Here is a 27,355-nt window from a genome sequence, read left to right on the forward strand (position 1 = left end):
TCAGAGGGACCCAGTTTTAAGATGAAAATAATAAACGAAGGAAAGGGAAATGATATTCAAACAACAACGTAGGAGCTTACATCTGTTGCATTTTGACTCTTTCAGTTTTCACGGTCAAATATTATTAGTCCATTTTTAATATATACTTTCATACTTACAATTCATCTTAGTGTTTTTTGTTTCACACGTCGTGTATTCTCGTACTTGAGACAATTTTGTCCAAGCCGAAAATAACCTAAGTTTCAACTCCAACATTGTATCTTTATTTATGTGTTATGTTCTATAACACACGTATATACACATATATATATATATATATATATTGCTATGTTCTAAATCATATTAATTATATTTATACATTTTTTTAGAACTTAAATCAATCCCACAACCAAATGAAGAGAAAATATTGATTTTGATTAGGTGCTTTATTATCAATTTAATTGTTGTGAAAGTATTATTGTTATCAATCATCAATAGAACATTTTAAATGTTAAAATTACGTTGCAAATGCTCATATTGTTGTTGTTGATATATTGTTGTTTTATTGTCTTGTTATTATTGATGTCTTGTAGTTGATGTTGCAATTTTTTACTTTTATTATTATTGTGTTATTGTTTATTACTATTTTATGATGTTGTTTACTTATACTATTGTTGCACACATTTTAATATTGTTGAACAATATTTTTATTGTTGTTTTATGCTTAGTTGTTTTTATGAGTTTTGAATGTAAGTGCAATTTGAATATTTTATAAAAAAAACTGATCCAAATCGAACTGAAACCGATATAATATTTGGACAGGATCGGATCAGATATTTTAATATAAACAGACCGGACCAAACTAGACCGCATGTTAATTTTGTATTTGGATCATATCATTTTTTACCTAAAAATTGATCCAAATGGACTGCGAACACCCCTACTCTCCAGCAGTTCATTTGCTTGTTGCCTTATTGGTGTACACTAAAACTATTTTTATCATAATTTATTATTTTAAGGTTAGTTTGTGTAAAAAAATTGTATTCGATTATTGTATGAGTTTTACACAATATCATATACTATTTATATTTAATTATGAATGACTTTTCAAAAAATAACTCCAATAGACGGTAGATGATATAATATAGTAATCATGTATAAATTTTTATACTAATAGTACTTAGATATTATACCATTTTCAGATTTAAAATTGGTACATCTAAAATATTTTTGGTGCCAACTTTTTAGGTTTTGATTTTTGGTGCCAATTTGAATTTTGAATTGTTCAGCTCATTATTTGAAAAACTGTTATTTTTACCCGATTTTTTATAATTCTGGATCTCATAATATGCTTAACTTCATCTTCTGAATCCTTCAAACTTCACTCACCAAAGGTCTTCTCAAACCACATTCATATACTTTTGCTACATTAACAAGAGCATTATGTTGTCCACTATTTACGTATTCATCTTCTCTACTTTTCTGCATCAACATTCTTCAATCTTCCAGAGGAAACCGAGAATTGAAAGATTAACGTGTATGAGTGTTAGAGAAGGAGGAAGAAGAAGAATTGAAATATAGGAATGGATTGAAAGAACATTTTGGAAAATTGTATAAAATAGTTAAGAGTTAGAAATATAAAGCACTACGATAAAAGAATAAAAAATAACAACAAAGGTTGGTTCAAGTGATATATGATTGAATACCAACGGTTCGAGTCTTGTGAATGTTCTCGGCTCGGCCATCAGTATATTCGGTGCGAGATACACACGAAAACAAAAAATAAAGAATGTCGCGGCTTTTATTTGGTGGGCCGGGTAAAAAGTTCCGATAACGGGTTGATGGGTTATGCGGTAGAGTTACACTTACACACAAGTTTTGAATAGGTTAGGAACAAGTGAAGAATACACGTTCCCTCAACTCTTCGGGTTTGAACGTGTTTCCAAAATACTCAATCATAGCATTCAACTCTCTCTAAGCTTTAAGCTTTCAGCTTTCAGGTAAGTAACTCATTTATTTTATTCATTCTATCTTCATTTTTCGATACAATGATTTAGTATGTTTTTATTTAACTAATCCATTCTGCTCCATGATTTATAAGTGTGTTTCTTTCTCTTATCGTTATTGCATTCTGAAACTGCACGCTGAATGGTCTCAATGATTTCGAGTATTTTATAGGATTTAGGGTTTTAGGTTTTACTCCTTTTCATTGTTAATTATCCAAATGAAATCTTACTCACGGAGCTTCCTTAGGTCTGATATTTGTACTGTTAAATTAATTGAGTAAATAATGCAATCTAATTGAATATTGGGACTAAAAAAGATTATTAGCAATGGGGTGGGTTTTGGCTGCGGTTAACAATCAAGATGAGTTATGTTTGATTTGATGTTGTGTTAGTGTTGTGCTCAGGATTTAAGTAGAGTTGACTAAGAAGGGTTTTAGTGGATTAGGATTCTACGAATACTTAAACAAAGAACAAACATGAGCAGGAGCTTGGGAATACCGGTGAAGCTACTCCACGAGGCGTCAGGTCATGTGGTGAGTGTGGAGCTTAAAAGTGGAGAGCTTTATAGAGGCAGCATGATTGAATGCGAGGACAACTGGAATTGTCAACTCGAGAGCATTACCTACACCGCCAAGGTACTACTTCTTACCACATTTTCCATTTTATTTGTCATTTTATTTGTCGTTACCTATACTTATGTTTTTTCTATTTGGCTTCGGGTGTTTTTGAATGTTGAGTTTTATCGATGGGTGATGAGTTTGACTGTTTGCTGTTCTTTGCATTCTGATTAATGCATAAATTTAGGTTATTTGGGTTCACTCTACTTCCAGTTTGAGTTTCATGGAAATGAGGTTCAGTTGAAACTTATAAATTGACCATAACTGTGTTGTATCGTATTTGATCATTGTTTCTGGCATGTGGCATGTTTGACGTGTCCACTATAGAGAATACATGTGATCTCCATTTAGTTGGTGTGGAATGTTACAGTAGATAGAAGTGGACGTGGAATTTATATCATTGTTGTAGTTGCAGAAGGGTCCCTGAGGGGAAGTGATATGGATGCTTCTAAACTTGGATACTATCTTCCTTACGACTTGTGAATTTGACACATGTTAAATGTTGTGATGGTGGTTTTATTTAGTGTGGCTGTATGACAAGTGTAGTATTAACAGTTTTCATAAAGGCATTGGGACAGTTACACCAGCTGTGTACTGAGTATAGTAGCAACAGTTTCAGCTAGACCTTTTGGATCTCATGCTGCAATAGAGTATATTTTTTGTACTACCAAGGGTATTCCCTCATCCTTTTGGGTAAAGAACTAATCCCTTTCGGGGTTCGTGGCTGCCCCTTCCAACAAGTGTCGCTCCTAGGAATCGAACCATTGACCTTTTGGTCATCGCGGGGATCCAGCAGGGGCAATAGAAAAGGAAAATAAAGTGTAATTGAAATATCAAAGAAACATGCGCCAGTTAGGAAAATAGTGTAGAAAAGGAAAGTATTTTGAAGTTTTGAACTAGGCATACCTTGTAATTAGGAAATAAAATCTACTAGGATAGCAGTAGTCCATGTGAGCACCACACATTCAATATTCCCAATAATAGAAACTATATTATTGTTCAATAATGCATCACAGAAGGCAAACTTTAGTATTAAGTACATTGCTGGCAATAATGCATCACCATTCTGTTCACTGGTTCTCCGGGACATGCCTTAGTGTTAACTTGGCTTTATATGCTTGTTGCTTTTCCATTTTTCTCAATGTATTTGGTGGGATAGGCCGGAAACAGGAGGAGACTGAAAGTACATTTGTTAAGTTATTGATGTAGAGGTGTTTAATATCTCCAATTTGAAGTTATTTATCAAAATGCAAACTACTCACATTAGTTGCTGATTTGGCTTAATCTTCCTCAGGATGGAAAAACATCGCAACTTGAGCATGTATTTATTCGAGGGAGCAAAGTCAGGTATGGATATATTACTCATCAACTTAATATTTTTTTTTCCAAATAAGGATGTATGTTTTCTGTGAAGACAGTGCTTTGAAATAATATAAGAATTTTTGCAGGTTTATGGTCATCCCTGACATGCTGAAGAATGCTCCAATGTTTAAGCGTTTGGATGCAAGAGTCAAGGTACCTTCTTCTTTTTCAAATGATTGGGTACTTAATATTTGTTTTATGTATGATTTTGTAATTAATGCTTTTCCGAATCTCTCGAAGGGCAAGGGTGCATCACTCGGTGTTGGTAGGGGCAGAGCAGTTGCCATGCGAGCAAAGGTATCTTCTTTTAATATCTCAGTTCATTAGTATAGTTCTAGTTTTCTTTTAATATCTTAGTTCTTTAGTGCAGTTGTAGGCAACTACCTTTAAAAAGACCTATGAATATGATATACATATATATACACACACACATATATATATACACGGTGTAACTGCAAATGTGCTTGTGTAGGCTCAAGCTGCTGGCCGTGGAGCTGCACCTGGAAGGGGTGTACCACCAGTTCGGAGGTGATTACCATTGATATAGTCTCTATGCCCTGTATGTTGGACCTGATGTATAAAGTTTCTTGGAGAAAGCTATTCTGTTATTGAGAGAGAAACTGGAATAGAAATTCCATACTCAAACTTGCATAGATCAGTGTCTATGGATGTACTGAATGTCAAATTTATTTCCATGCCCTCTAATATTCTAATCCAGGGGGGGGATCACTTTGCAATTTTGAAAGTAAAATCCAACAATTCATATTTTAGGAAAAAATTGATTAACTACTCAACATATGTGTTATATGTGCAATGCATTTGAAGGTATCGATGCATAATTTGCTTGTTTTGATTAGCACTCTCTAGATTCTTCCAAACGTGTATTGATTAAAGTTGATAGTGCATTTTTCAAATCATGATAAATGAGGAGAAATTGTGTTATTTCAAGCCAATATAAATGAGATGTGAAAGTTGATTAGACAAATGAACATCTTGTATCCCTATTTACTTGGAATATATGAAAGTCAAGACATTTATATTTTTCTATTTTCTAAAAGAAAATGAGTATAATAAAACTCATGCTTAGAAGTTAGTGTACATGGCTATACCATATCCACTTATCTTGTATTTGCAATTTCAACGTACACCAAATTTACAGCCAACCTAAATAACAATAAATCTGATTTATCAACGCACACGTAAAGTGATAGATTATGGAACAGAAGATGTGTTTCCGACTTTCCGTACCTGGATATATATGTAAGAATTGGAATAGAAGATAATTTTGAAGAGAACACACGTTTCAAGAAGTGAGCATACGTGTCATGCTAGTAACGGTCCAAATCGCCCTTTCTGGCTAGTGGCTCTCACCAAATATAGGAGAAAACGCCACAAACAAGATAGGGAACTAGTGATGAATCAACTCTATTGTTTTTCATCATTTTTAGCATTTCTCTTTTTCGTGTTTTCAATTTAATCTGATTCTCTTATCTATCTCTATTCACACCATAAAATTGTGCTAATTATATCATATATTCTTATTCAATAATAATAATAATTGTGGGTCCTAAAATTTCACATTCCATAAATATCAGTGATAAGATGAAGAGACTATTATTCCATTTTCGTTTTTTGTTAGGTTAATTAACTGAAAATCTGCTCTAATAATAGTAAATATAGATATCAATACTGATTTTTTAGTATTAGTTGTAATGAACCCTTTATTGAGTCTCAACCTCTAATATCTTCCATTAATGTTTGTATCAAACTTATTAATACTTAAACATATTGACATTGATGTAGTAGTTTAACGGATCATTAATAAATCATATATCAGTTAAATTATATATTAAAGTAAATTTATAATATAAACATTGTTATTTGAAATATATAATTTAATTATTGAAATAATTCAACGAATATAGGTTTTTCCGTTGAAGTAGAATATAATTTGCGTAAGGTTGTTTTATGCAATATATACACGTATCTTAAAAAGTACTAAAAATGTGAATTAACGTATTTTGGTGATATAAAAGAATTGAAGATAAGTTTTACGTGGATATCCGTTAATGGATGAGAATGGATATATTTAATTATTAATATAAGTTTTGAATGGTAATAATAAAGTATTAAAAAAAGAAAGAGACAATGATTGAAATTGGGAAAAAATAGAAGAAAAAAAAAGAGAAAAAAAAGGAGGGGATTGGTTGATATATAAGGCGCGAAGAGTGGCTCTGAATTCCTCATCTCTAATCTTCTCTCTCTCTCTCTCTCATCATTCAATGGATCCTTACAAGGTACCTTCTTCTTCTTCTTCTTCATTTCTCTTTCTCTTTCATCTGTTTCGCTTTTATTCTATAATAATAATAATAATAACTGTTTTATTATTCATGCTATTGCTATGATTTGCAGTATCGTCCTTCTAGCGCCTTCAATTCTCAGTTCTGGACTACTAATTCTGGTGCTCCTGTTTGGAACAATAATTCTTCTCTCACCGTTGGAACCAGAGGTTTCTTTTTTCTTTATTTTCATTCCTTTCAACTTAACTTTGTTACGTAAGTGTCATAATAATTCAATCTGAGGGGACGTTAGTGTAATTTTTTTAAATTAACCAAACTTTATCCATATCCATGTGAAGTATAATCTGTTAAATAATCTAATACCAATGGTATCTAAGAAGACAATAATATTTATACACTGAAATATTATCTCTTATATAATTTTTGAAAAGTCAATGATGATTGAGAATGAATGGTGAATGCTGTAATGACGATAAAAAACGCTTATACTGTGTGTATATATCTTTGTCTCATCCAAGATATGGTGTGAAGTAGTGAATGTGATTGGTCCAGAAAGTGGTCCTATGTTTATATTAGACACTAACTATATTTAGTTGAGCATAGCAGGCTGTGATTTTTACACTTGGCTATCACTCTTTTGTGGATCAATGATGTGATAATTTTGTTATTGTATATTACCCTTTGTGTTAATATTTGAAGTGTCAATCAATTACATCCTCAAAGTTTTTGAAATATTTTTGTTAAATGATTTTTGAAGTCCCTGAAAGTTACTCATTAAATTCTTATGAACAAATTTGGAGGACCTAAGTGATAGTTAACCCTATTCCAAATGCTACACCAATCCTACTTAGTCTTTAAAAATCCATGATGCTATTGGTACAAACTTTAAGGATTGAAGTTTTGGAGGATGGTGTGGTTTGTGGTGAGGTGGTCTTTATGGATCATGAGAAATGATATAATTTTTTTATAGTAAGGAGACTAGTTATGTGCACATCATGAATCTGATTCAAGCAAGATCTTGGAGTTGGTTTCTCTAAAAAATAGTTCTATCTTTCCTGATGTTTGCGAATTGGTTTAAAGATCCTATTTACTGTATAACTATATACTCCAAAGAGATTACTTGCTGATCTTTCTTGTATTGGGTTAGCACCCTTGTGCTCTTTCTAATATAACTTTTGCTTATTAGAAAAAATGGCACTATTTTTTCTATATTTTTTGGGGTTTCATCATACCATAGAAATTACATATTCATGTACAGTTTAATATTTTCTTTTATTTATCCATAGAAACCTCATACTGAATCGCATTTAATCAGAAAACATGTTATTTTATCCCTTTTGGCAGGTCCAATTCTCCTAGAGGATTACCACCTTGTGGAAAAGATTGCAAACTTTGATAGGGAACGGATCCCAGAACGTGTTGTCCATGCCAGGGGAGCCAGTGCAAAGGGTTTCTTTGAAGTCACACATGACATTTCTCACCTGACATGTGCAGATTTCCTCCGAGCCCCTGGAGTGCAGACACCCGTCATTGTCCGTTTCTCAACTGTTATTCATGAGCGTGGTAGCCCTGAAACCTTGAGGGACCCTCGTGGTTTTGCTGTGAAATTTTACACCAGAGAGGTAAAGGTTGAGTAGTATATAGCATGATTTAAAGCTATCTTTTGGTCAGTAAATAAAATTCATGTTGTAAGTTGTAACTTTTGTCGAAATGTTGATAACTTTTTTTAAAAAGAGGTGATATGGTAATGGTTGTAATCTGGTTCAGTAAATGATTCTTATTCTTATCCTGTAAATACAGGGTAACTTTGATCTTGTGGGAAACAACTTTCCTGTCTTTTTTGTACGTGATGGGATGAAGTTTCCAGATATGGTTCATGCTCTTAAACCCAACCCAAAGTCACACATCCAGGAGAATTGGAGAATCGTTGACTTCTTCTCCCACCATCCAGAAAGCCTTCACATGTTCTCCTTCTTGTTTGATGATTTGGGTGTCCCACAAGATTACAGGCATATGGAAGGTTCTGGAGTTAACACATATACCCTGATCAGCAAGGCTGGGAAAGCACACTATGTAAAATTTCACTGGAAGCCTACATGTGGTGTGAAGGTTCTATTGGAGGAAGAGGCCATTAAGGTGGGAGGAGCCAACCACAGCCATGCCACTCAAGATCTTTATGACTCAATTGCTGCTGGTAACTATCCTGAGTGGAAACTATACATTCAAACCATAGATCCTGATCATGAAGACAGATTTGACTTTGACCCACTTGATGTAACTAAGACTTGGCCTGAGGACATTTTACCACTACAACCTGTTGGTCGCTTGGTCTTGAATAAGAACATAGATAATTTCTTTGCTGAGAATGAACAACTTGCATTTTGCCCTGCCATTGTGGTACCTGGTGTGTACTACTCAGATGATAAGTTGCTTCAAACTAGGATATTCTCTTATGCTGATACACAGAGGCACAGACTTGGACCAAACTATTTGCAACTTCCTGTGAATGCTCCCAAGTCTGCTCACCACAATAATCACCATGAAGGTTTCATGAATTTCATGCACAGGGATGAAGAGGTCAATTAATTTTTTCATTCATTTCTTTTATCTTTCGTGTTCTGTATTAGAAGCTAGTTGTCATTATCTACATTGTGCTGTTACATTATTCATAGACCATACTCAGTATGTCTCAAGTGTTCATGTGATATTGCAACTTATTCTTTAGATGTATGCAATAATTATTTTCTTTCTAATTGTTGACTTCTATCAATTTATAGGTCAATTACTTCCCTTCAAGGTATGATCCTGTTCGCCATGCAGAAAGCTTCCCCATTCCTCCTGCTATCTTCAATGGAAAGCGTGAGAAGGTTAGTTTTGATCAATTGCTTAATGCAGACATGGAACATCTGTAAGTGAAGGGATCCACCAGCCATGGGTTTCAGTTTAGATTGTATTATCACTATTTTTCTAGTCTTAGAAAACCCACGTTTTAGATTTGTGACCAAATTTTCTGAAAAATTCAATTAGAGCACTAGACAACAAATTAAGCATGACTGATTTAATTAGTCGGTTAAACCAATGTTGTCATTAGATATATCTAATTGACAAATAAAGAGGCAAAAGAGTGGACCCACTACACAGGTTAAATATTTTTTTGTTAAAGTTCGGCATTAATTAATACAAAGGTTAAGTGGTGCATGATTGATGAAAAATATGCACTTATAGAGAGCTAGCTAAGCGTAAAGGTAAAGGTTGTTTGCCTTGTGATTTGGAGGCTAACGAGGTCAAATCCTGGAAATAACTTTTTCGTTTGTGAGGGTAATGCTACGTATATTTATCCTCCCAGATCCCACGAGGTGGGAACCTCGCACTAGGTCGCCCTTTTTTATAAATTTCTTGAAAAGCTTTAGGTCATGATGAATGTATCAACAACACTACATTTATATGCAGTGCATAATTGAGAAGGAGAACAACTTCAAGCAACCAGGAGAGAGATACCGTTCCTGGGAACCTGACAGGTTCTGTTATAAACTACCAATGTGATAAATATGGAATATATTTTGTGGTTCCTAATGTTGAATTCTCTCTACTGTTTTCTGATTTCTTTGCAGGCAAGATAGATTTATCCGCAGATGGGTTGATGCTTTATCCGACCCACGTGTCACCCATGAAATCCGTAGCATCTGGATATCATACTGGTCTCAGGTGAGACTTAAACACACTAATTTCAACAATGATATTCTCAAATCACTGTTCTCCACACCATTGAGTAATAGACTTTTTGCTTTAGAAGCAATGATGAATTGATAATAAATAATCATAAATTATGTATGAAAAATGGAAAAAGGTGTGAGATGATGACTTTGTTACTAACTTAATATGTAATGTACTTTGTTGGTATTGTTACACAGGCTGATCGTTCTCTCGGTCAAAAATTAGCATCTCATCTGAATGTGAGACCAAGCTTCTAAGGCTGTTGCTGATTCTGGAATGGTTGCAAGAGTTGCAGATGTGGAAATGGGTATGAGTTTGGATCATTTGAAAGGATTAAACCTTTTGTTGCAATACTATAATATAGGAATGGTACTAGGATGCATTATCCTTCTAAAATATGTTTTACATAGACACCCACTTATATTTTGATATACTGTGCATTTCTGCTTTTATTCTAATGGTAAAAGTGAGAGAAACATCACTGGTGCTAGTGTACAAGTCCTTTGCAGTGAACTAGTGAAGGTACGTAGTAATTAAACTTGTTATATTGTGTACCAATAATTCCATGTATCAACTTAATAAATGTCATTAAGTTTTAAAAGTCTACTATTGTATCCATCTACCAAAAAAATAAAAGTCCACTACTAGATTTAAATGTCCTTAGCACTAATGTACATATTTAGCTTTTCATTTCGCTAACCATTTGGCGTTTATTATTATTAATACTTTGCTCTATTCTTAGGTCAAATAGATCAGATTCATATTTCTTAAGTTGAGGGGTAATGAAATCTTCCTAGCCAATTATGTTTGGATGATCAACTTGTAGCTATTATATTGTCACGTATTGATTGAGGCATTTAGCTATCAACCTACCTTATTTATTATAGTAAAAACTCACATTAAGCAAGAGTACACGCTTGATTAATTAGGTGTATCAAAATCTCAATCTACAAAGTGATTTTAAGATGAAGACATTCTTAATTTTTCATGTATACTTAGAGGGGGAGTCTTTTCGTAGTACATTTTTATTTATTAATCTGTCCCATATTTTGTACGCAATAGCTGGAACCCTTATTTTAGTTACATTATAATGATAATAAAATACAATCATGACTATAATTTAAAAAAAATAAAAGCAAGAACTTGTAAGTAGTGGAGGCTGATTACCCAACTAGTTTTGTTAGGATCTTGAGTGATGTCTTAACATATTATATTAACAGTTAACTCGTTTCATATTTTCTTGTGCCAAGAATTCCATTGTACCTTTAAAAATCCAAAACCATTTTAGTAAATGATGAAAATGGAAACATTTTAGTGGCAAAGAATCAATATTATTTATTGGAAATATTTCTCTAACTTCTTGAGATCTAAACATACCTAATTAAAGAATCAATATTGGCAATGAGCATTCCTCACACATGCTGGTTGTCATCTTTGTTCATCCTCATTTATAATTTAGGTAGATATAATAGATATACAACAGAACTTGCATCTTATCAGAAAACCCCAACTTTAACCTTCCATAATATGCTTACATACATACACAAAGGTGTTATGATACCGAAGCTACAATTTTTATTTTCTAACATAAACGTATCAATTCAATTTGCTGCCATAACACTTGTTAGGAGAGGCAGTCACGAACCCCCGAAAGGGATTAGTTTCTTAACATAAGGTGAGGAGATAACCTTAATAGTATAAAAAAAATATTATCATAAGCTCTCCACCCTAACCTTACAGACAAGACATGCTTAATTGGATACAGAAGAGTTATGATACATAAATTTAGGGGCTGGTAAGTCAAAATTGGTGTACTTCTTGTATTCTCTTTGCCTATATTCTCAACATTTGGTATTTTACACATAATGCCTCAAGTTTATAGCTATGAAGAATTTGGTGAAGCATTTTCCCCTTCCTCATTGTTTGTATATCTTGAAGGTGGACCAAAGATGCTTAATACCACCTGCAACCAAAAAACCAAGAAAATATGTTTTCGGTACACCAATGTTCTACCATGGAAACCCATGGGTTAATAATATCCTTGCCAAAAAATCCAAGGATTCTTGACTAAACAATACAATTTGGTTAAACTAAGACAGTTAAGTCTAGGAAATTAAAAAAAAAGAGGAAATAAAGGTTTAGTTGTGCACACACTGTGACTGATTTGCTAATGGAACATATATGGTGTTGCAATTTTGTTTAGCTACCAGTATCTTGTGACTTATGAAACATTTATTGATTGTTAATTCTCACACTATAATGCTTGGATAGTTGGAGTCCATCAAGCATAAACAAACAGCTTTTTGAACTTCACAAAAAATGGATTCCTCTAAAATGAAGGTTAAGGTTTATGACACTTGATGCATTTTCATTAGTCAAAAAAGAAAAAATTGTGAAGGAAGTGACACTGACCGGCAAGAAAACAAGCCCATGCAAGAAGCCGAGAAGTACTAGTGACAAGTACATTTGAAAGTAATAAATCTGCAAATTGTAATGGTTAGTTATAGAAAAGAATGTGTCTATATGTCTGTGTAAAAATTGAAAATGAACTCATAATACCACAAAAACTTCTGTCCTTGAGAAGTAAAGAACAATAACTCCAACCAGCTTTGTTAATGTGATACCACTGCAATTGCACAACAGTGAATTTAGTCAGAAAAAAACAGTATGTTGATGCCGATGCAAAAGTGATAGTTGCTATGATTTTGAAAACAGCTAAAGTATATCACTGAAATGTGTTGAGAAAGACAAATTTGATTGTTAAAAGGAAACTGGAGGGAATCAACACTACATGATTTTGTAAGAAGTGGTCCGTAAGGATCAACAACAATTTATTAACAAAGAATCTATTGTTGTTCATCATTTCCACCTCAAAATTAGTAGCAGCACCAAAGAGCAGAATGAAGAATATGACTTTTCCTTTGCTCTGTGCATGCAATTTGTGCAATTTAAGAAACTGAACAGTAAATTTCTGCTAGCACAAAATCACCTGAAGACTGAAGCTCCCATTGTACCCAGAGCCTCCTTCACACGCCGATCTTTGTCTCCACTTGTTACCTGCAAAAGATTTGGTCATGGGAAACTTATAGAAACTAGATCTTAAGATTGTGTTTTGGGAGTTATGAGGGAAATTGATGAAGGGAGATCAAGAGACAATAAAGGGGAGGAAAGGAAAGCAAATAAAGTTAAATTTCTTTCTTGTCTGAGGGTGTGAAATTTTGATGGGAGTAATAAAAATAATGAAATAATATTGTTTTACCTTTGCATTAAATGGAATAATTAACAATGAGAAATGGACAAAAATGTAACAAAATTTTATTAAAGGCATCTAGGCATTTTGACATGTTTATCTTCAGAAAAACCTCAAATTGGGGAAACTGTGAAATGGACATGTTGGAGGTTTTAGAGAACTCTAGAAAACCTTCAAAAAGTTTCCCTGTCTTTTCCCCAAACTCCCAAACAAAGGAGACGATTTCAAAAATCATATCTTCCCTTCCCTCCGAAACAAAACTCTCATACATAACCTAAAGAAAACATGATAATGACATGTAATTCAAGTAGAGAAGGCAAAGCAAGCCGGCCCAAATAGACTCGATAAATGGGTGAGCTTAGGGGAACAACATATAGACCTGAATTAGGCCTGTAGCCTGTCCCAGTTGGTCCATACAAAGAAATTACCAACCAGTTTAGAAGTAGACTGAACCTACCCCCAAACTGACATTCATCTTTTGGCCCATTTTGACCGCAGCTTTTTTTGGCCCGAGCCCATTTTGACACCTCTAAATTCAAGTATAATAGATTTTGATGATTTTTCTTATATTAGTAGTTAAAAAATGCAATTAGATTGTTATAAAAGAAAACCCTATCAATTTAAGTTTTATGCAAAAAACTATGGAAAAAGATACCGAAAAGCAAGAATAATGAGCTACAAAGATTTCTTTCTCACTAAATATGAATGGAATGTAAAAGGGAAGAAACGAAAGTTTTAAGTTTTTAAACAAGAATATATATATATATATATATATATTGTATAAGCCAAACTAGAAAAAGTGGAAAGCAGAGTGATACTGACAGTAAAAGAATGAGTCATATGCACACAAAACTCAACAGCAATGCCCACTGACATAACAAGGTTGACCACCGAAATAGCATTCAACTGGATTTTTAGAATGGCCATCACACCCTACAAAGCATAGTCTTGTAAGTACACAAGTTTAGTAGGTGATTTTAAATATTTTACCATTACTATAAATAAAAAATACATAATAGGAACTATATGACATATTTCTATCAGCAAGGAAGTAAAAGCTCAAGTAACAGTTAAAAGGAAGGGAAAATACCATAAGATCAACAACAATCATCACCAACACCAACAAAATGATTGCTGAACTCCAAAAACTACAAAAAGGTTGAAAGCAAAGGAGGGTTGAATCAAGACTTGATTGATTGATCAAACAAAATTCAATTTAATTGAGGTTAGAAGGGATGGTAAGGGGGATGCAGATTAAACCATTTGCTAAAATAAACTAACTCTCACCTCCATGTGATAACCAAGCACACAATAAATACTGCACCTGTTACATCATTAAATGATTATGTGATTAAGTACTGCACACAATATATTACAAGCTCATCAACATGCATAATACATAAATAAATTGAAGTAAACTGTTTAATCAACAATTAAGTGGTTGAATAATCTATTTCTCCACAATTTTCCCAAATTTCAGTATCCTCACCTTACCCTTAACCCAAAAGTTTTTCCATGAAGACCACCCTTATTTTTTTTCATGAAAGGAACATTGTAAAACAATATGCACAGAATACTGAATCAATGATGGCACCAAAAAAACATAGAAATATCAATACTAACCAATGGCTATAGCAAGGTTGACCAATGCAGTTTTCCATATATTTAGGTATTGCTCGAAAAACATATAAAACACTGAATATGGGAAGATCTCAATCTGCACCAGTAAAGTGAATGTTAGTTTGGGCATAGTAATGTGGTAATGAGTTTTATCTGCTACTTCATTATTTTTCGTTGCAGAAACAGCATGGGGTTAATGTTCTCATAAATTGCAAGAAACGAGAAAGTCAACACTAAATTTGCTTCTACCATAATATCTATATGTAACACTTAACACCCCAACACTATTTTATTTCATCTAAAGAGAGCCTCTCACAACTCGAACATGACATTGGGGACTTATAGTCATTAATTCCATTGAGCCACTACCATTGAGCTACAATAGCTTAGTGGTAACGCCTCAATGGAATCAATGGTCATAAGTCCCGGAGGTCACGGGTTCGAGTCGCAGGAGGCTCCCTTTAGAGGGAATAATATATTGCAGGTGGTATTTATGCTTAAAAGGTGACACAATTAGTAAATTCATAGACCAAAGGGGTTGCATGTCAAGGCTAGGATGTTATACTAAGAGCCAAAAAAATTTGATTCAGCAAGTAGAACTGATTGTTACATTACCTTTAAAGATTCAGATACTCTCGAACAAAACTCTTGAGCAGCCCTCATTGAATTAACAAAGTCATTCTACAACAATTTTCCAGTTAAAACTTGGGCTCTTTGATGCTGCTGTAATCATAGAACAAATAATATAGAAATACTACCTGCTTGTTCAGTGGTGTATGATATGTGCGGAATGATGATGCTTGTATAATGCCACTTTCATAGCCTGACAACCATAACACAGACAAATAATTCATGCTAAAGTCAGATGTTGTACATGAGGTCACAGGTTCAAATCCCGGAAACAATCTCTCCACCTGCGGGGTAAGATTGTGTACATCTACCCTCCCGAGCTCCCGGACCACATCAGGTGGGAGTCTCGTGCACCAGGCCACCATTTTTTTAAGTCAGATGTTAACACTGGAATTTATACTGCTTCAGAGGGAATCCCATGTCTAAATTTGACTTGAACAAGAAAGTGGAGTAGGAGGACTTAATAGTGTATTTGAACATGATGACATAGATTTAAAATCAACAAACCTTTCAGTTCAACGCTGCCTGTGTAAGCTCCATGACCACCTTTTGCACAATCAGCAGACGGCAGAGCACTAAGAAACCATGGCAGTTTCTCCCTAAACTGTGTTGTAGATGCACGACCATTGTGGAGATCTGTGTGACGGAAACACTGAATAATCCACAAAGTATTTGGTTAAGGCCTCCGTACATAAATAACAGACCATTCTAACCCATCATACGAAACATTCAAACAACAATCAGAAGACATTTGTCCAATTACCGTTGTGCAATCTTTACATACTCCATCTGAAACACAAGAACCTTCACCAGCAGTGCAACAAGGAGGCTGGAAAGGAAAATTAATTTGTCAGATGCCCTTAAATCATTATATCCCTTGAATATTGCAGTAGAATCTTATCCTCTACCTACATCTGTTTTCTGGTAAATTTTATTGACCAATAAAGCAAAATCTCATCCTCATGGTAGTATACAACTATGATGAAGATAATATAAAGTAACTAAACTGCAAGTCTTAGGTAAAAGTGTCAAACAGTCTTGCTACATTTAGTACATTCCTCCTGATCATGAAAAATTCTCTATGAAATCACCATAAAATATGTGGTAAGAATCCTAACATAAAACATACCCAAAAAGTTATTTACAACAGAATTGGAGTTTGACAAATAAATTACTACATTACTAATGTGTGAACCAGACCTGATCATCCGGGGGGCAATAACTCCCGTTCATGAACTTCCTGCAGCACCCAAATGCTTCTGGAGATACCCACACAAGAAAATCATCAAGCCACGAAGCAGCTGGCTTGGCTATATAACTTGTGTCTGGTACTAGGGCTGCTCTGGCAATCTACAAGGTAAAATGACAGCACCCACAAAAAGGATGTCCAGGTTATTGCAGATATGCAAGGAAACTAAAGGGAAAAGAACAACAATGCAAACAAGAAGGTGGAAAGCATTCACTGCCAGATCAATATGCACAAAACAAATGCACCTGTTTGTCAGCTCTACTCTAAAGATAACTCCTATTGGAACCTCATTTTTTTCAGAAATTTGCATAAAAGAGATGTTAATGAACTACAACCTCTTAATTGATTCTACTAATGTCTTTTTTTCGACACAAGAACTTGGGTCATTGGTACCTTGGGTATAGGGTTAATCATTTGGAATCCACACGTGGGTTTTTAAAGGTGTTTCATTGGTAGATATGCAGAGAGACTGGCATGCTTTGCTGAGTGTCCCCGTCTCCTAGTTCCTAGGTGTTTTCTTTGGTCTGTTGTTAGGATGTCTTATCCTTTTCCGGTATCCTTTTCTGGAGTCTCATTAAGGAAAAAATGATTTGTAAGGTCTGATGTCCCACAAACAACCAAAACCCATGGTTACATCTCATATATAGACCAATCAGAGCCAAATAAGCCAACTACAAATGATTTACCTCATTTAAAAGAGAGTCTGAATTGCATTGGCTAATGGAGCAAAGCTGATTTGTATGCAGTGATTCAGAGCTGTGAGGAAAAAACATTAGAATGAATCATCCTCAACATTATAAGTACTGAAAGAAGGTTAAGCATTTCCCTTTCACAACATAAAAAAGGACAGCCAAATGCATGAAGCTCCCAGTTAAGTGGGGTCTGGGGATGGTAGTTGTACACAGTCTTACCCTCGCAAGTGAAGAGGTTGTTCTAGGATTTGAATCCATGGCCTCCAGGTCATGAGGCAAACAATCTTAGCATTGCACTGAGGCTTACCCACAAAACTATGTCGTGAAAGGCAAACAACCTTACTATTCCCTTTTATGACAAAAATACCTGTAGTTATAGTTCTTCACTACAAAATACACAGGTGGTCCAACCCTGAGATATTCTGAAACATTATTGAAATAGCCCTGCAGGAAGTACGCAGATATATAGCTTCAATACATGCACATAGATAAAATAAAATATGACAACACGAGGCTGGGTGAAATTATTAAACCTGAAGATATGAGTCTCGAGGAAGAACAATGTTCTGTGCCAAACCAGGCTCGACTCTAGTGCTTAATGCCTATGTGATTAAGATGAAAACAAATTACAAAAGGGGGAAAAGAAAGAAAGGAAGGAAGAAAATGATGCATTAGAAGCACAAACAGGTATGCTTTAATTAAATTTCACGGATACAGAAACAAATCCAAAGACTTACAATGCTAGCCAATGTAAATGCTGTAAAAATAGCAATGACAACTATTTTTACTCCCCAAATACTCAGAATGGGTGCAAGAACCTCCTGAAAAAGGAGAGATAAATCAGAAGGATAAGAAACCAAGTAAAACTGATAAACATTATAATGAAGTCAACAGCAAAAGTTGGAAAAAAGAAGTTATATAATTTAAAAAGAATGCAAAGTTTAGTAACTATTAACAGGCATGATTAGCTGTGAATATTAAATACTAAGATGCTTCAAAAATTTATAAATAATACCCAATATTTAGTCCTCTATTAATTACCCGTGACCAAACTATTTCTAAAAAGGTAATGTTAGGTACCTTCATAAATCGAGCCAAGAAACCAAGTTTACTTTGTCCAACACCTGAGAGGTTTTGAAAAGACAAACTTCAATAGAATTCATTCAAAGCTTCCAATCTATTTTTGGAGTAAATGTTCATTTTGGTCCTCAAAATAATCATTATTAAAGATAGAAGTGGGAAAAGTTACAGTCAAATTGAAAAAATATGCAGTGATAAGATATGGAAGGTCCACCGTTAACCTAGATTAAAATTTTAGTTATACCTTTATCAAAATCCACACGCATTGAACGCACTTTTATGCATGGAAAACAATCAACTCTCTTATCCTCTGCTCGCAAAGAGTCGAGAACTATCAGAGCAACAAAAGCAGTAACTTGCAGGATAAAATCCAAAAAAACGGCCAATGCTGTGAAATAAGGTGTGAAGGGAAGCTAAGGATTAGTGGTTGACACAAGAAAAAACTGAGACTATGGCAAAAGTATAAAAAGTTCTGAGAGTGAGAGGATAAAAACTTACCAGCAAACATGGAGAACACACGGCATGCAGGCATTGAAATAAAGCTTCCAACTGCAAATGCTAAAACCTCTGATAGACTAGCCAGTGTTATAGATGGTCCAACTTCCACAAGTGCATTGCTTATTCGTCCTTCTAAAGGCAAATCCATTTGTTGCCTTTTTACGGCATGAACAAGTATACACATATTGTCCACGCCAACCTAATGCAAATCAATTCAAGAAAATGGTAAAAATTAATAAAAAAATTAGTTGGTGAATTGGAATATAATGTTTTAATTTGTGAGGATCAGTTACTCGCTACTGAGTTGCTCTGCTACTGCACAATTGTAGTTATGCCATCATACATTACTATAGAAAGTTCAATTATGATACAAACTGTGTGGCAGTCAATTACATATTTGGATAGGTAGGAGCACTATTATCTACAGAACAGTTCTAGTTTCATTTATGATGTTCATCCATCTTGAACAGAACAGTCATCTATTATAAATCATGGTACACTAAAGAATTGATGTTGCTCATCTGTCTTAAACAGAAGAATCGTGTATTATAGGACAATATCACAGTATCATCTTTAGAATAGCAATAATAACACCACCACCAAATATAAACTCCACAAACAACAGCAATAGTTATAAATATATGTTTTACTGTCATCTCATAGCTTTATACGAAAAATAAAACTTACAGCTAGAACAAGAAATGGGATAACTTCCATGATGATCAGTGTAGATTTTACACCAAGGGCACTAAAAAATGCGACTGATGCAATGACAGACAGCATTACAAGCATTACGCCTGCAAGACCAAGCAATACCTGTAAATTGTAGAATTAGATATATAGGTATATTATTAAAATCGATCTCCATAGCATAAGCTTCTTAAACTCAGATATTAATTCCACAACACAAATGAAGGGCTAGGGAGCAGGGAAGGTAATGACAAAAAGGAGGGAAAAGAAAGATAGCTTGATACTGTGGTTGAGACTGCACCTTAGATGAAATATAGAAAGAAGAAAGATGTGATGTATCCCCCAAAGTAAGAGATATATACGCGAACATCACAATATAGCTAATCTGCAATAAAATGAAGTACAATAAAAAGATTATAGAATTCACACACACAAACAGAAAATGTTGCATTTTTTAAAAATATTTGACATATAACTCATTCACACAATTCCACAATCATGCCTCAGCCTAAAGATTTAGCTTTCTTTTCAGTATTATTTTGGACAAGCAAGCATCAAAATAAAAAGGAAAGGGGTATTACCAATATAGTAATAGCATCTGCGGTACTTTCTCTTTTTAACTCTTCCTCAATCGAGCTTTCAGAGGAAAAAGCAAGCGTCAAATTTCTTGATTTCACCATTGATAAAAGCTCACCCTATCACAAAGGACACAGTTAGTACAGGAAATCATAAAAAATAGAGTAAATGATAGAAATGTCAATGGGCTAGTTGCAGGATAAACAACCGTGTCACATCACAAAGGACAAGCAGAAAACTTACTACAACATTTTATGCATTTTTTACTTGTTCTTTCTACAGGAGAGGCCCTGGGGCTGGGGTAAAATTAAACCAAGTGTTACTTCTAAGACTCACCAGGAATCACACCCGACGTCAGCGACTTCCTAGGGATGGATGACATTGCAGCAACCTTGACCAGGTTCCTTTCGGGGGATGCAAATTGGCCACTATAGCTTAAAAGTTGAAATATAGAGTAGACTAACTATGCAGGACAAGTTTCTATGGGGACTTGTGGCTTATAAACAGGTTGAACAATCATGAACATATGAGTGACTCATCAGTGAGATAATACAAAAGTATAACTATAAATACCTTCACCAACTGAATAAAGGCCTTCTCCCAAGCAACTGCCTTGGCAGTTTGATTTCCTTCTTCATCAATGGCATTATTTACTGGATAAGTTACAATAAATGCAGATGCCTGTCTTGAATAAGTCACGGTATAGTTATCATATGCTCGACGAAACCAAATTTATGCACAAGATAGAAGGGTGGAGAAAGTACCGCAGAATAATTATTCCCAGAGAAACCTCCTAACACAGTGCTTGGATCAAGAGGAGCTTTAAAGCTGCTCAGACATTGGTCTGCTGAGGTATAATGCTGAATGAACATAAAGTTATAAAATAATCAGATTGTTTTGCATTTATATTATACATATATGAATGTAACTGTCCGTGTCATGGATAAAGCTTCAGGTTGATGTCTCCAGACAGCAACCAAGCTTCAGATTGATGTCTCCAGATAGTAAGAACCAGAAAATACCATATCAGTGATATCAGACAAAGGTTTATTCATCATAGTTATAAATCTAAAATTGATGCAACGTGTAACGGAGTACAGGCGAGAAGCTCATGACATGCATGCCCTCTCCCAAACTTCCCCAAGATATAGACAATCCCATAATATTCAAGAAGATTTCAATCAAAATGATACCCTCCTAAATGCATGTACCAACCATACATATCAACCACTGGATAAATAAGATTTGAATAGTAATTGTTATGTCATATTAGAATATAGAACAAGTGCAACACAAAATGTATTCCAAGTAGTAGGCTAGGTACTAAATCACTCATTGCTCAAAGCATGAAAGTCTGCACAGAGAAAATGATATCATTGATCATTGAATACATTTGTGCAGTCAGGCAGGAGATCTTGGGAACTTTTTTTCATGTGATCTTACAAAAATAACAGCTGAAATTAAGAACATCTACTAGAACAATGAATTTCAAGATGTAAAGTTAACATTTATTACCTCGAAACAGTAATTAAGATGATCAGCTCCCCCATAATCATTGAAATTATTCGGGTCCATTTTGAAGTACTGCCAACCAGGAGGGAGAAAAATGTGAATCAAAAGAAGCCAAAGTCATGCAAATTTATTACAATAATGAATGAAACATTAAAATGTGCTAACTGCCAATCGATCACTATACCTGCAGAACACTTTGAGTGGCACAATCTTTGTCCAGTGGCTTCAAACAGATGTCTTGGAGAGATATCATCGAGCCAGAATAATTAGCACGGATTGCATCAACCTAACAGAAAATGTGATCAATCCAACATAATCATTAAATATTTCAGTATTACTACTACATGGAACACTTACTTTTTTTTGTATTTCAAATAGAAACTCAATGTTGTCTTTTGACACAATTCTTGGTGCTGTATTATTCACATGATCTGGAACTGTTGCCAGTATGAGCTGCAAAAGGAAGAGGACACTGTCATTCATCAAAATAGATGAGAGCAACACATCTCGCCTGAAGATGATTACAAATCCCATCATGTTTCAGAGTGCAGACTAGTTTTGACATATAAATTAATAGCAACATTAAGGAATAAAAGAAAAGATCACAACACTGCATAGTGTAATCAAAAAATATTGCAACTATATAGCTTCACCACTTCATGCCATTTTGGAAAACAATGCAACCTGGTAAGCTTCAATAAAGAAAAATTAAGCTTCTACAAACAAGTATGTCTTTTGGTTTGCTTTATCTCTGAAAAGGCATGCAAGGGCTAAATGTAAAAGAAATAGGCATCCTTTTCACATAAGAAGAAGTGAGTCATAATGAAATAAAATTAAAAAAAAAAACATTCATAGTCGACACATATCTATACAGATGATGAAAATTTGATAAATTGATGCATTATGAGTAGTCGGAAAAGAGGGGGTGTAAAAACCTGTTCAATTCTGTAAAATGGAGCAAGGTGGCTATCAAAAAACTGTTTCTCTCGTGCTGCTTTACTCCCAGGTGCTACCCAGAGCTGAAAAGTGTAGGACGTTATTTTCAAAAACTCCGAAATAACGTAAAAGAAGTATAGAAATAAGAGAAAATATAAATAATTGGATAAAAAGTATCCTAGACACTTAATTAAACCATATTATGGAATGTTAATGATACTTCTTCCCTACCAAAGCAAAAACTTTTCATTCCACTTTGAACATCCCATAATTACAGAATGTTAATGATATTTTGCCCACATTAAAAAAATCTCGAATAACGCCCACCAACATTATTTTCATCCATATAATGGTTGATCTAAAGCACCCTTGGATCTTAAAACAAAAGCAAAATTCACTTTCAAACAGGTGGACACAACCTTGTTTAGAAAGAGAGTAGAAAGAATTAAACAAGCATTTTAAAGAATAGAAAGCAGCTATCTGTTTCTTACCTTCTCAGGTCGTGTTTCAACCTTGAACCGGATTAGACCTAGACAGAGTAGAAGAAATATGGCCAAAGATGAAGACAATACCGTAATTGGATTCTTAGCTACATATGATCCATATTTCCTGATCATATTAACACACATAAGGTCAGATACCATCTATGTGAGTTTATATGTGTGTTGATAGTGAAGGCAGTGACCTGTAAAATATGGACATGTATCCTTGCACTGCTGAGAGCTGGACCCCATTTCTGTTTAGTGCATCATCTTGCATCATCTTATGATCATCAACATCAGGCGAAACAAAGTCAGAATTGAACAAGCATGCATAAGGAAGAAAAGAAGCTCTTTTTTTTAAAAAAGGGAAGACAATAGTCAAACATGTCTATAATGGAGAAATAGTTTATACTAACATGAACCTGTGTTGGGAGGTTATCATCCTTCTCCCTATCTAAAGAATGCTGCACACCACCACTAATGATATTAGACACCGATCCTGTTCGGGATTCCGGTTTTCTTTCCCTTATCCGATGATACAATCCCCAACCCAAGAACACAGAAACCAGTATGATGTATAAGACTGTTAAAATCAAATCAACACACTTCACCTGCAGGTGTCAAAAGGTAAAATCATATTAGTTAAGAATGCACAGTAGGCTTAAAAGTTAAAACACATTTTATTCATCAAGATCAGCAAATAAATGCACCTGGTTAATAACAAAATCATTATTATATGTTCCCTTACCGTTAAAGACCCAACTTTAATGGAGCAGGAGTCCCTCTTATGAGTGGTAGTTGAAGGTGAACTAGAGCACACTGAGGATGAAGGACAGTCTCCACAAGAGCAGCCAAGAGAAATATCACCACATGAATAAGTTGAAACATTCATAGGTTTCATGCCAGATGATTTGCTTGCATTTGGATGGAATGTAATTGCATATGGTGAACCGGGACTATGAGGGGCCGATTTTCTACCAATAAAAGCAAACCACTCTGCCAAAAGCAATCTCAGTGTCAGCATCAAGCTTTCTTGAAGCAATACACTAAAGAAATCATTTCATATAAGCAACACAGAGGGATGACAGTATACAATATTTCTGTTAAAGAGGTACATGAGAAAGAGGTACAATAGATGGTTCAATATTTTAAAATAAAATTTACCCATAAAATTTTGAGCACCAGCACCAATAAATTGTAGAGCTCGGGAATTCATGGTGCCAAACTTTACTTCCTTGCAGGACTCATATAACCCTTCACCAAAAGCATCAGCTACAAAAAAATCAATCCCACTCACTGTCAAATTACTACCAACCTGCAAATTGTAATAGTTGAAGCATATAAGTAATAATTGCATTAAAAAATATTGCAGTAGCAACCAAAATACTGATAACAATAAATAAAAAATTCTTTAATACAGAACACAAACGAGGTGCTTTCTTAGTAGTTCAAATTTGTTAATATTGTATTAAAGAATAATATATCATACTTATAGTCTTAGGATGACTACAATCAGATTTGTTTTTATATTTTGGGTAAAACAAGGCAGAGATTAGATATTAGCTGAAACATATTTCAGATAATTATCTTGCTGCTTTAATGAATGATAAATAACAAATTGCACGTAAAAAAATGCAACAGTATAGAGCAAAATTGTTAAAGTTAGAGGAATGACCTGGATCTTACCTTGTCAGCTGAAGTCACATTGATAAATAAACTCTGATTTGGAGAACATGTAAGCTCACAGAACAGATTCAAAAAGTTTCTTAAGCATGCAGGACAACCTACAAGAAAAGGAATTGCCTGCCAGGATGTACAATACATTAAAAGCATGTGCATCAGATTTTCAAGAAGCTTGTAATATTCAGGAAAGAGGAAGATGGACGAGGAAGATGTGGAGACATATAGCGACAAACCACCACTGGTCGGTATATTAGTATACATATTTATCCATAAAATCTTTTAAAATGAAAGTTGTGTGATTAATTCAAATTGTTCACTCACGATGAATGTGCATATATAAATTTCAACAAAAGGCTTACCTGTTGAACTTGCTTCTTTAATGTGTCAAACTGAGCTTCTGTACAACAAACATTCCCAGTAATTGTTGGACACAAACTTTGGATCTTCGACGAGAGCAAATCATCTGGCTGGGAAAAACAAGAGTTCGCTAGATTGTGAAAATCTTAAAGGTTTCAAAGTTCAAGGCAGAAGATATGATGCATCTATTAAGCTTAGAAGAAAATAAGTCGAAGTTCATAATCACATATTATGGCATAGAACATAAAATATAAATGCAAAAAAGATAATGAAAGAAAATGAATCTATTTAGTAGGTTAATAGTAGCTCCAGAAAATGAAAAATGTCCCTCAAATATACCTTCACAGCTGGGGAACCATGTGGACAATTCAATACTTTACCATCACTTCGCGCTCCACAAAGGTCATACATTGCACAATAATTCTCAGAATGTCTTTCCCTGTATATAAGAAAATGAAAATTTATGTTTAATGCATCATAAGCAGACATTAAATTATTGTCCTGCATGCAGTGCTAATATAAACAACAAAATTCTCTAAGGCTTTGCCTGGGAGTTAAGAGGGATGAGAAGAGGATGGAGATCACCTATTCCAAATGGTGTTCCACTCCATGTCCCAAGCCAATCATAATGTCCATTTAATTACTTTTTGCTTTTAAAAATTTTATTTTATCCACGTGTTAATATATGATTGACTTGGACAGGAAATGGAACATTGTTGAGAAGGGAAGGCAAATTCAATTAAACCTCTCCCTTATTTGGGAGTATAGAAGTTAGATAGGAGGTGGATGAAGAATTAATGTAATACAAAAATATTATTTTACCCTCTCTTTAAAAAAATCAATAATATTTTATGTATTATATATACAACAAAAGGGCATAAATGTAATTAGAAAATATTAGTAAGGGTAATTAGGTATTTGAACTTGTTTTTCTCCTAAAAACCCCAGGAACAACGAAACTCTCTCACTTCTCACTTCTGTAACTAAACTCTCAAACAACGGAATGTCCTCCTAAGTCCTCTTATTCCTTCCCTTTCCCTTCAAAATAAGTCTCCCAAACAAGGCCTAAGTGTCGTACATATACAGATTGCGGAATTGAAGCACAGCTTAGCATACATCAATACACTAAAGGACAACTACTAGGATGAGGCTCCCGTCCGGTGGGGCCTAGTGATAGTATATACATGTACGCAATCTTAACCCCACAAGCGAAGTGCCGGAGACGCTACGCGACCTCCAAGTCACAAGAACAAACTTATCGATATGCCAAGCCAAGGGTAACACTCAACATACATCAATTGACTATTGGTAAGAACTAAGAAACATAAAGCAATGCAGATATACTTTATACTTACCCCGATGTTGTAACCTTGGATGCCATAAGAAGGTTTGTGTCTGCTTTTGTTAATGATAAAATGAGACATATCTGCAAAATATGAATGAATCACGTTAATATAAATATCATTGCATTCAAACTCCAATTGTAGCTAGCATGGCAATGATAGAGAAATAGTTAAAAGTGTAAAGCATCATTTATCATCCATTCTCAAAATCTTGAAGCATTCTGAAGAGTTGGATAATTGAAAATGGAATAAATGCAATGTTACCATAGAAATGGAAAGAAAGAGGAGAGAAGAGTTGAAGAAGTGATTGCCTGTAACAGAGAGAGTGAAGTGAGAAACCGTAAGCGAACCTCCATTAGAGAATGAGAAGACAAAGAGAGAGAGAGAGAGTTGAAAAGGAAGTTGTTGAAATGTGGTAAGATAGTTTTATACCTATGTGTGTGCCTCTCGTCGTATCTGATAAGATCGATCTCCATTAATGAAGAGAAAAATGTCTAAAAAATAAAGAAAAAATAATATTATTAACTTTTATATAAAAAAGAAATCATTTTTCTCTCTTATTGATAGAATTTTCTGTCACATTGCCGTTTTCATTTGTTTCCACTATTCAACTTTTTACCGTAACCTTTCGCCCTTTTAAAAAGTCATATATAAATTTATTTTTAAAAATTAGTAAATTACATTTGATACCCCATCTATTGAATGAAATTGTACAAATTATTCGAAATTTATATATAGATTATAGTGAGTAGTTGTGCATGAGAGACATTTATATATAC

At 34.3% G+C, this 27,355-nt stretch overlaps 3 protein-coding genes across 5 annotated transcripts; 2 read left to right on the plus strand and 1 right to left on the minus strand.

The window, feature by feature from the left end:
• LOC109326588 (small nuclear ribonucleoprotein SmD3b-like) lies at window positions 1,868-4,678 on the plus strand. The gene is made up of 7 exons (XM_019559292.1): window positions 1,868-1,910; window positions 1,943-1,971; window positions 2,390-2,620; window positions 3,897-3,949; window positions 4,051-4,117; window positions 4,205-4,261; window positions 4,437-4,678. Exons 3-7 carry the CDS (start codon window positions 2,462-2,464, stop codon window positions 4,494-4,496), a joined length of 396 nt encoding a protein of 131 aa, XP_019414837.1. The 5' UTR covers window positions 1,868-1,910; window positions 1,943-1,971; window positions 2,390-2,461; the 3' UTR covers window positions 4,497-4,678.
• LOC109326586 (catalase isozyme 1) lies at window positions 6,115-10,454 on the plus strand. 2 transcript variants are annotated; one of them, XR_002105261.1, is made up of 9 exons: window positions 6,115-6,261; window positions 6,377-6,473; window positions 7,609-7,886; window positions 8,065-8,841; window positions 9,042-9,131; window positions 9,715-9,782; window positions 9,876-9,969; window positions 10,176-10,296; window positions 10,329-10,454. XR_002105261.1 is itself a non-coding variant. In XM_019559290.1 (8 exons), exons 1-8 carry the CDS (start codon window positions 6,247-6,249, stop codon window positions 10,233-10,235), a joined length of 1,479 nt encoding a protein of 492 aa, XP_019414835.1. In that variant the 5' UTR covers window positions 6,115-6,246; the 3' UTR covers window positions 10,236-10,454. The 2 variants fall into 2 exon arrangements, 1 of the variants encoding a protein (XP_019414835.1); XM_019559290.1 differs by having other exon boundaries at window positions 10,176-10,454.
• LOC109326583 (Niemann-Pick C1 protein) lies at window positions 11,836-26,951 on the minus strand. Of its 2 annotated transcripts, none has more exons than XM_019559288.1 (39): window positions 26,888-26,951; window positions 26,589-26,659; window positions 25,573-25,672; window positions 25,236-25,343; window positions 24,880-24,996; window positions 24,358-24,508; window positions 23,942-24,189; window positions 23,616-23,804; window positions 23,397-23,473; window positions 23,203-23,320; window positions 22,711-22,794; window positions 22,133-22,228; window positions 21,960-22,061; window positions 21,779-21,847; window positions 21,028-21,123; window positions 20,837-20,944; window positions 20,269-20,382; window positions 19,989-20,072; window positions 19,685-19,813; window positions 18,998-19,196; window positions 18,744-18,887; window positions 18,500-18,543; window positions 18,157-18,240; window positions 17,953-18,021; window positions 17,787-17,863; window positions 17,414-17,483; window positions 16,679-16,828; window positions 16,242-16,307; window positions 15,986-16,130; window positions 15,607-15,671; window positions 15,464-15,529; window positions 14,852-14,945; window positions 14,516-14,552; window positions 14,319-14,376; window positions 14,051-14,161; window positions 12,968-13,035; window positions 12,538-12,604; window positions 12,391-12,459; window positions 11,836-11,941 (listed from the first exon to the last, which is right to left on the minus strand). In XM_019559288.1, the coding sequence occupies exons 1-39, from the start codon at window positions 26,930-26,932 to the stop codon at window positions 11,861-11,863; spliced, it is 3,870 nt and encodes a 1,289-aa protein (XP_019414833.1). In that variant the 5' UTR covers window positions 26,933-26,951; the 3' UTR covers window positions 11,836-11,860. The 2 variants fall into 2 exon arrangements, with proteins under 2 accessions (XP_019414833.1, XP_019414832.1); XM_019559287.1 differs by having other exon boundaries at window positions 23,610-23,804.

The sequence above is a fragment of the Lupinus angustifolius genome, chromosome LG14 (genome assembly GCF_001865875.1).
Source record: "Lupinus angustifolius cultivar Tanjil chromosome LG14, LupAngTanjil_v1.0, whole genome shotgun sequence".
Lineage (NCBI taxonomy): Eukaryota > Viridiplantae > Streptophyta > Magnoliopsida > Fabales > Fabaceae > Lupinus > Lupinus angustifolius.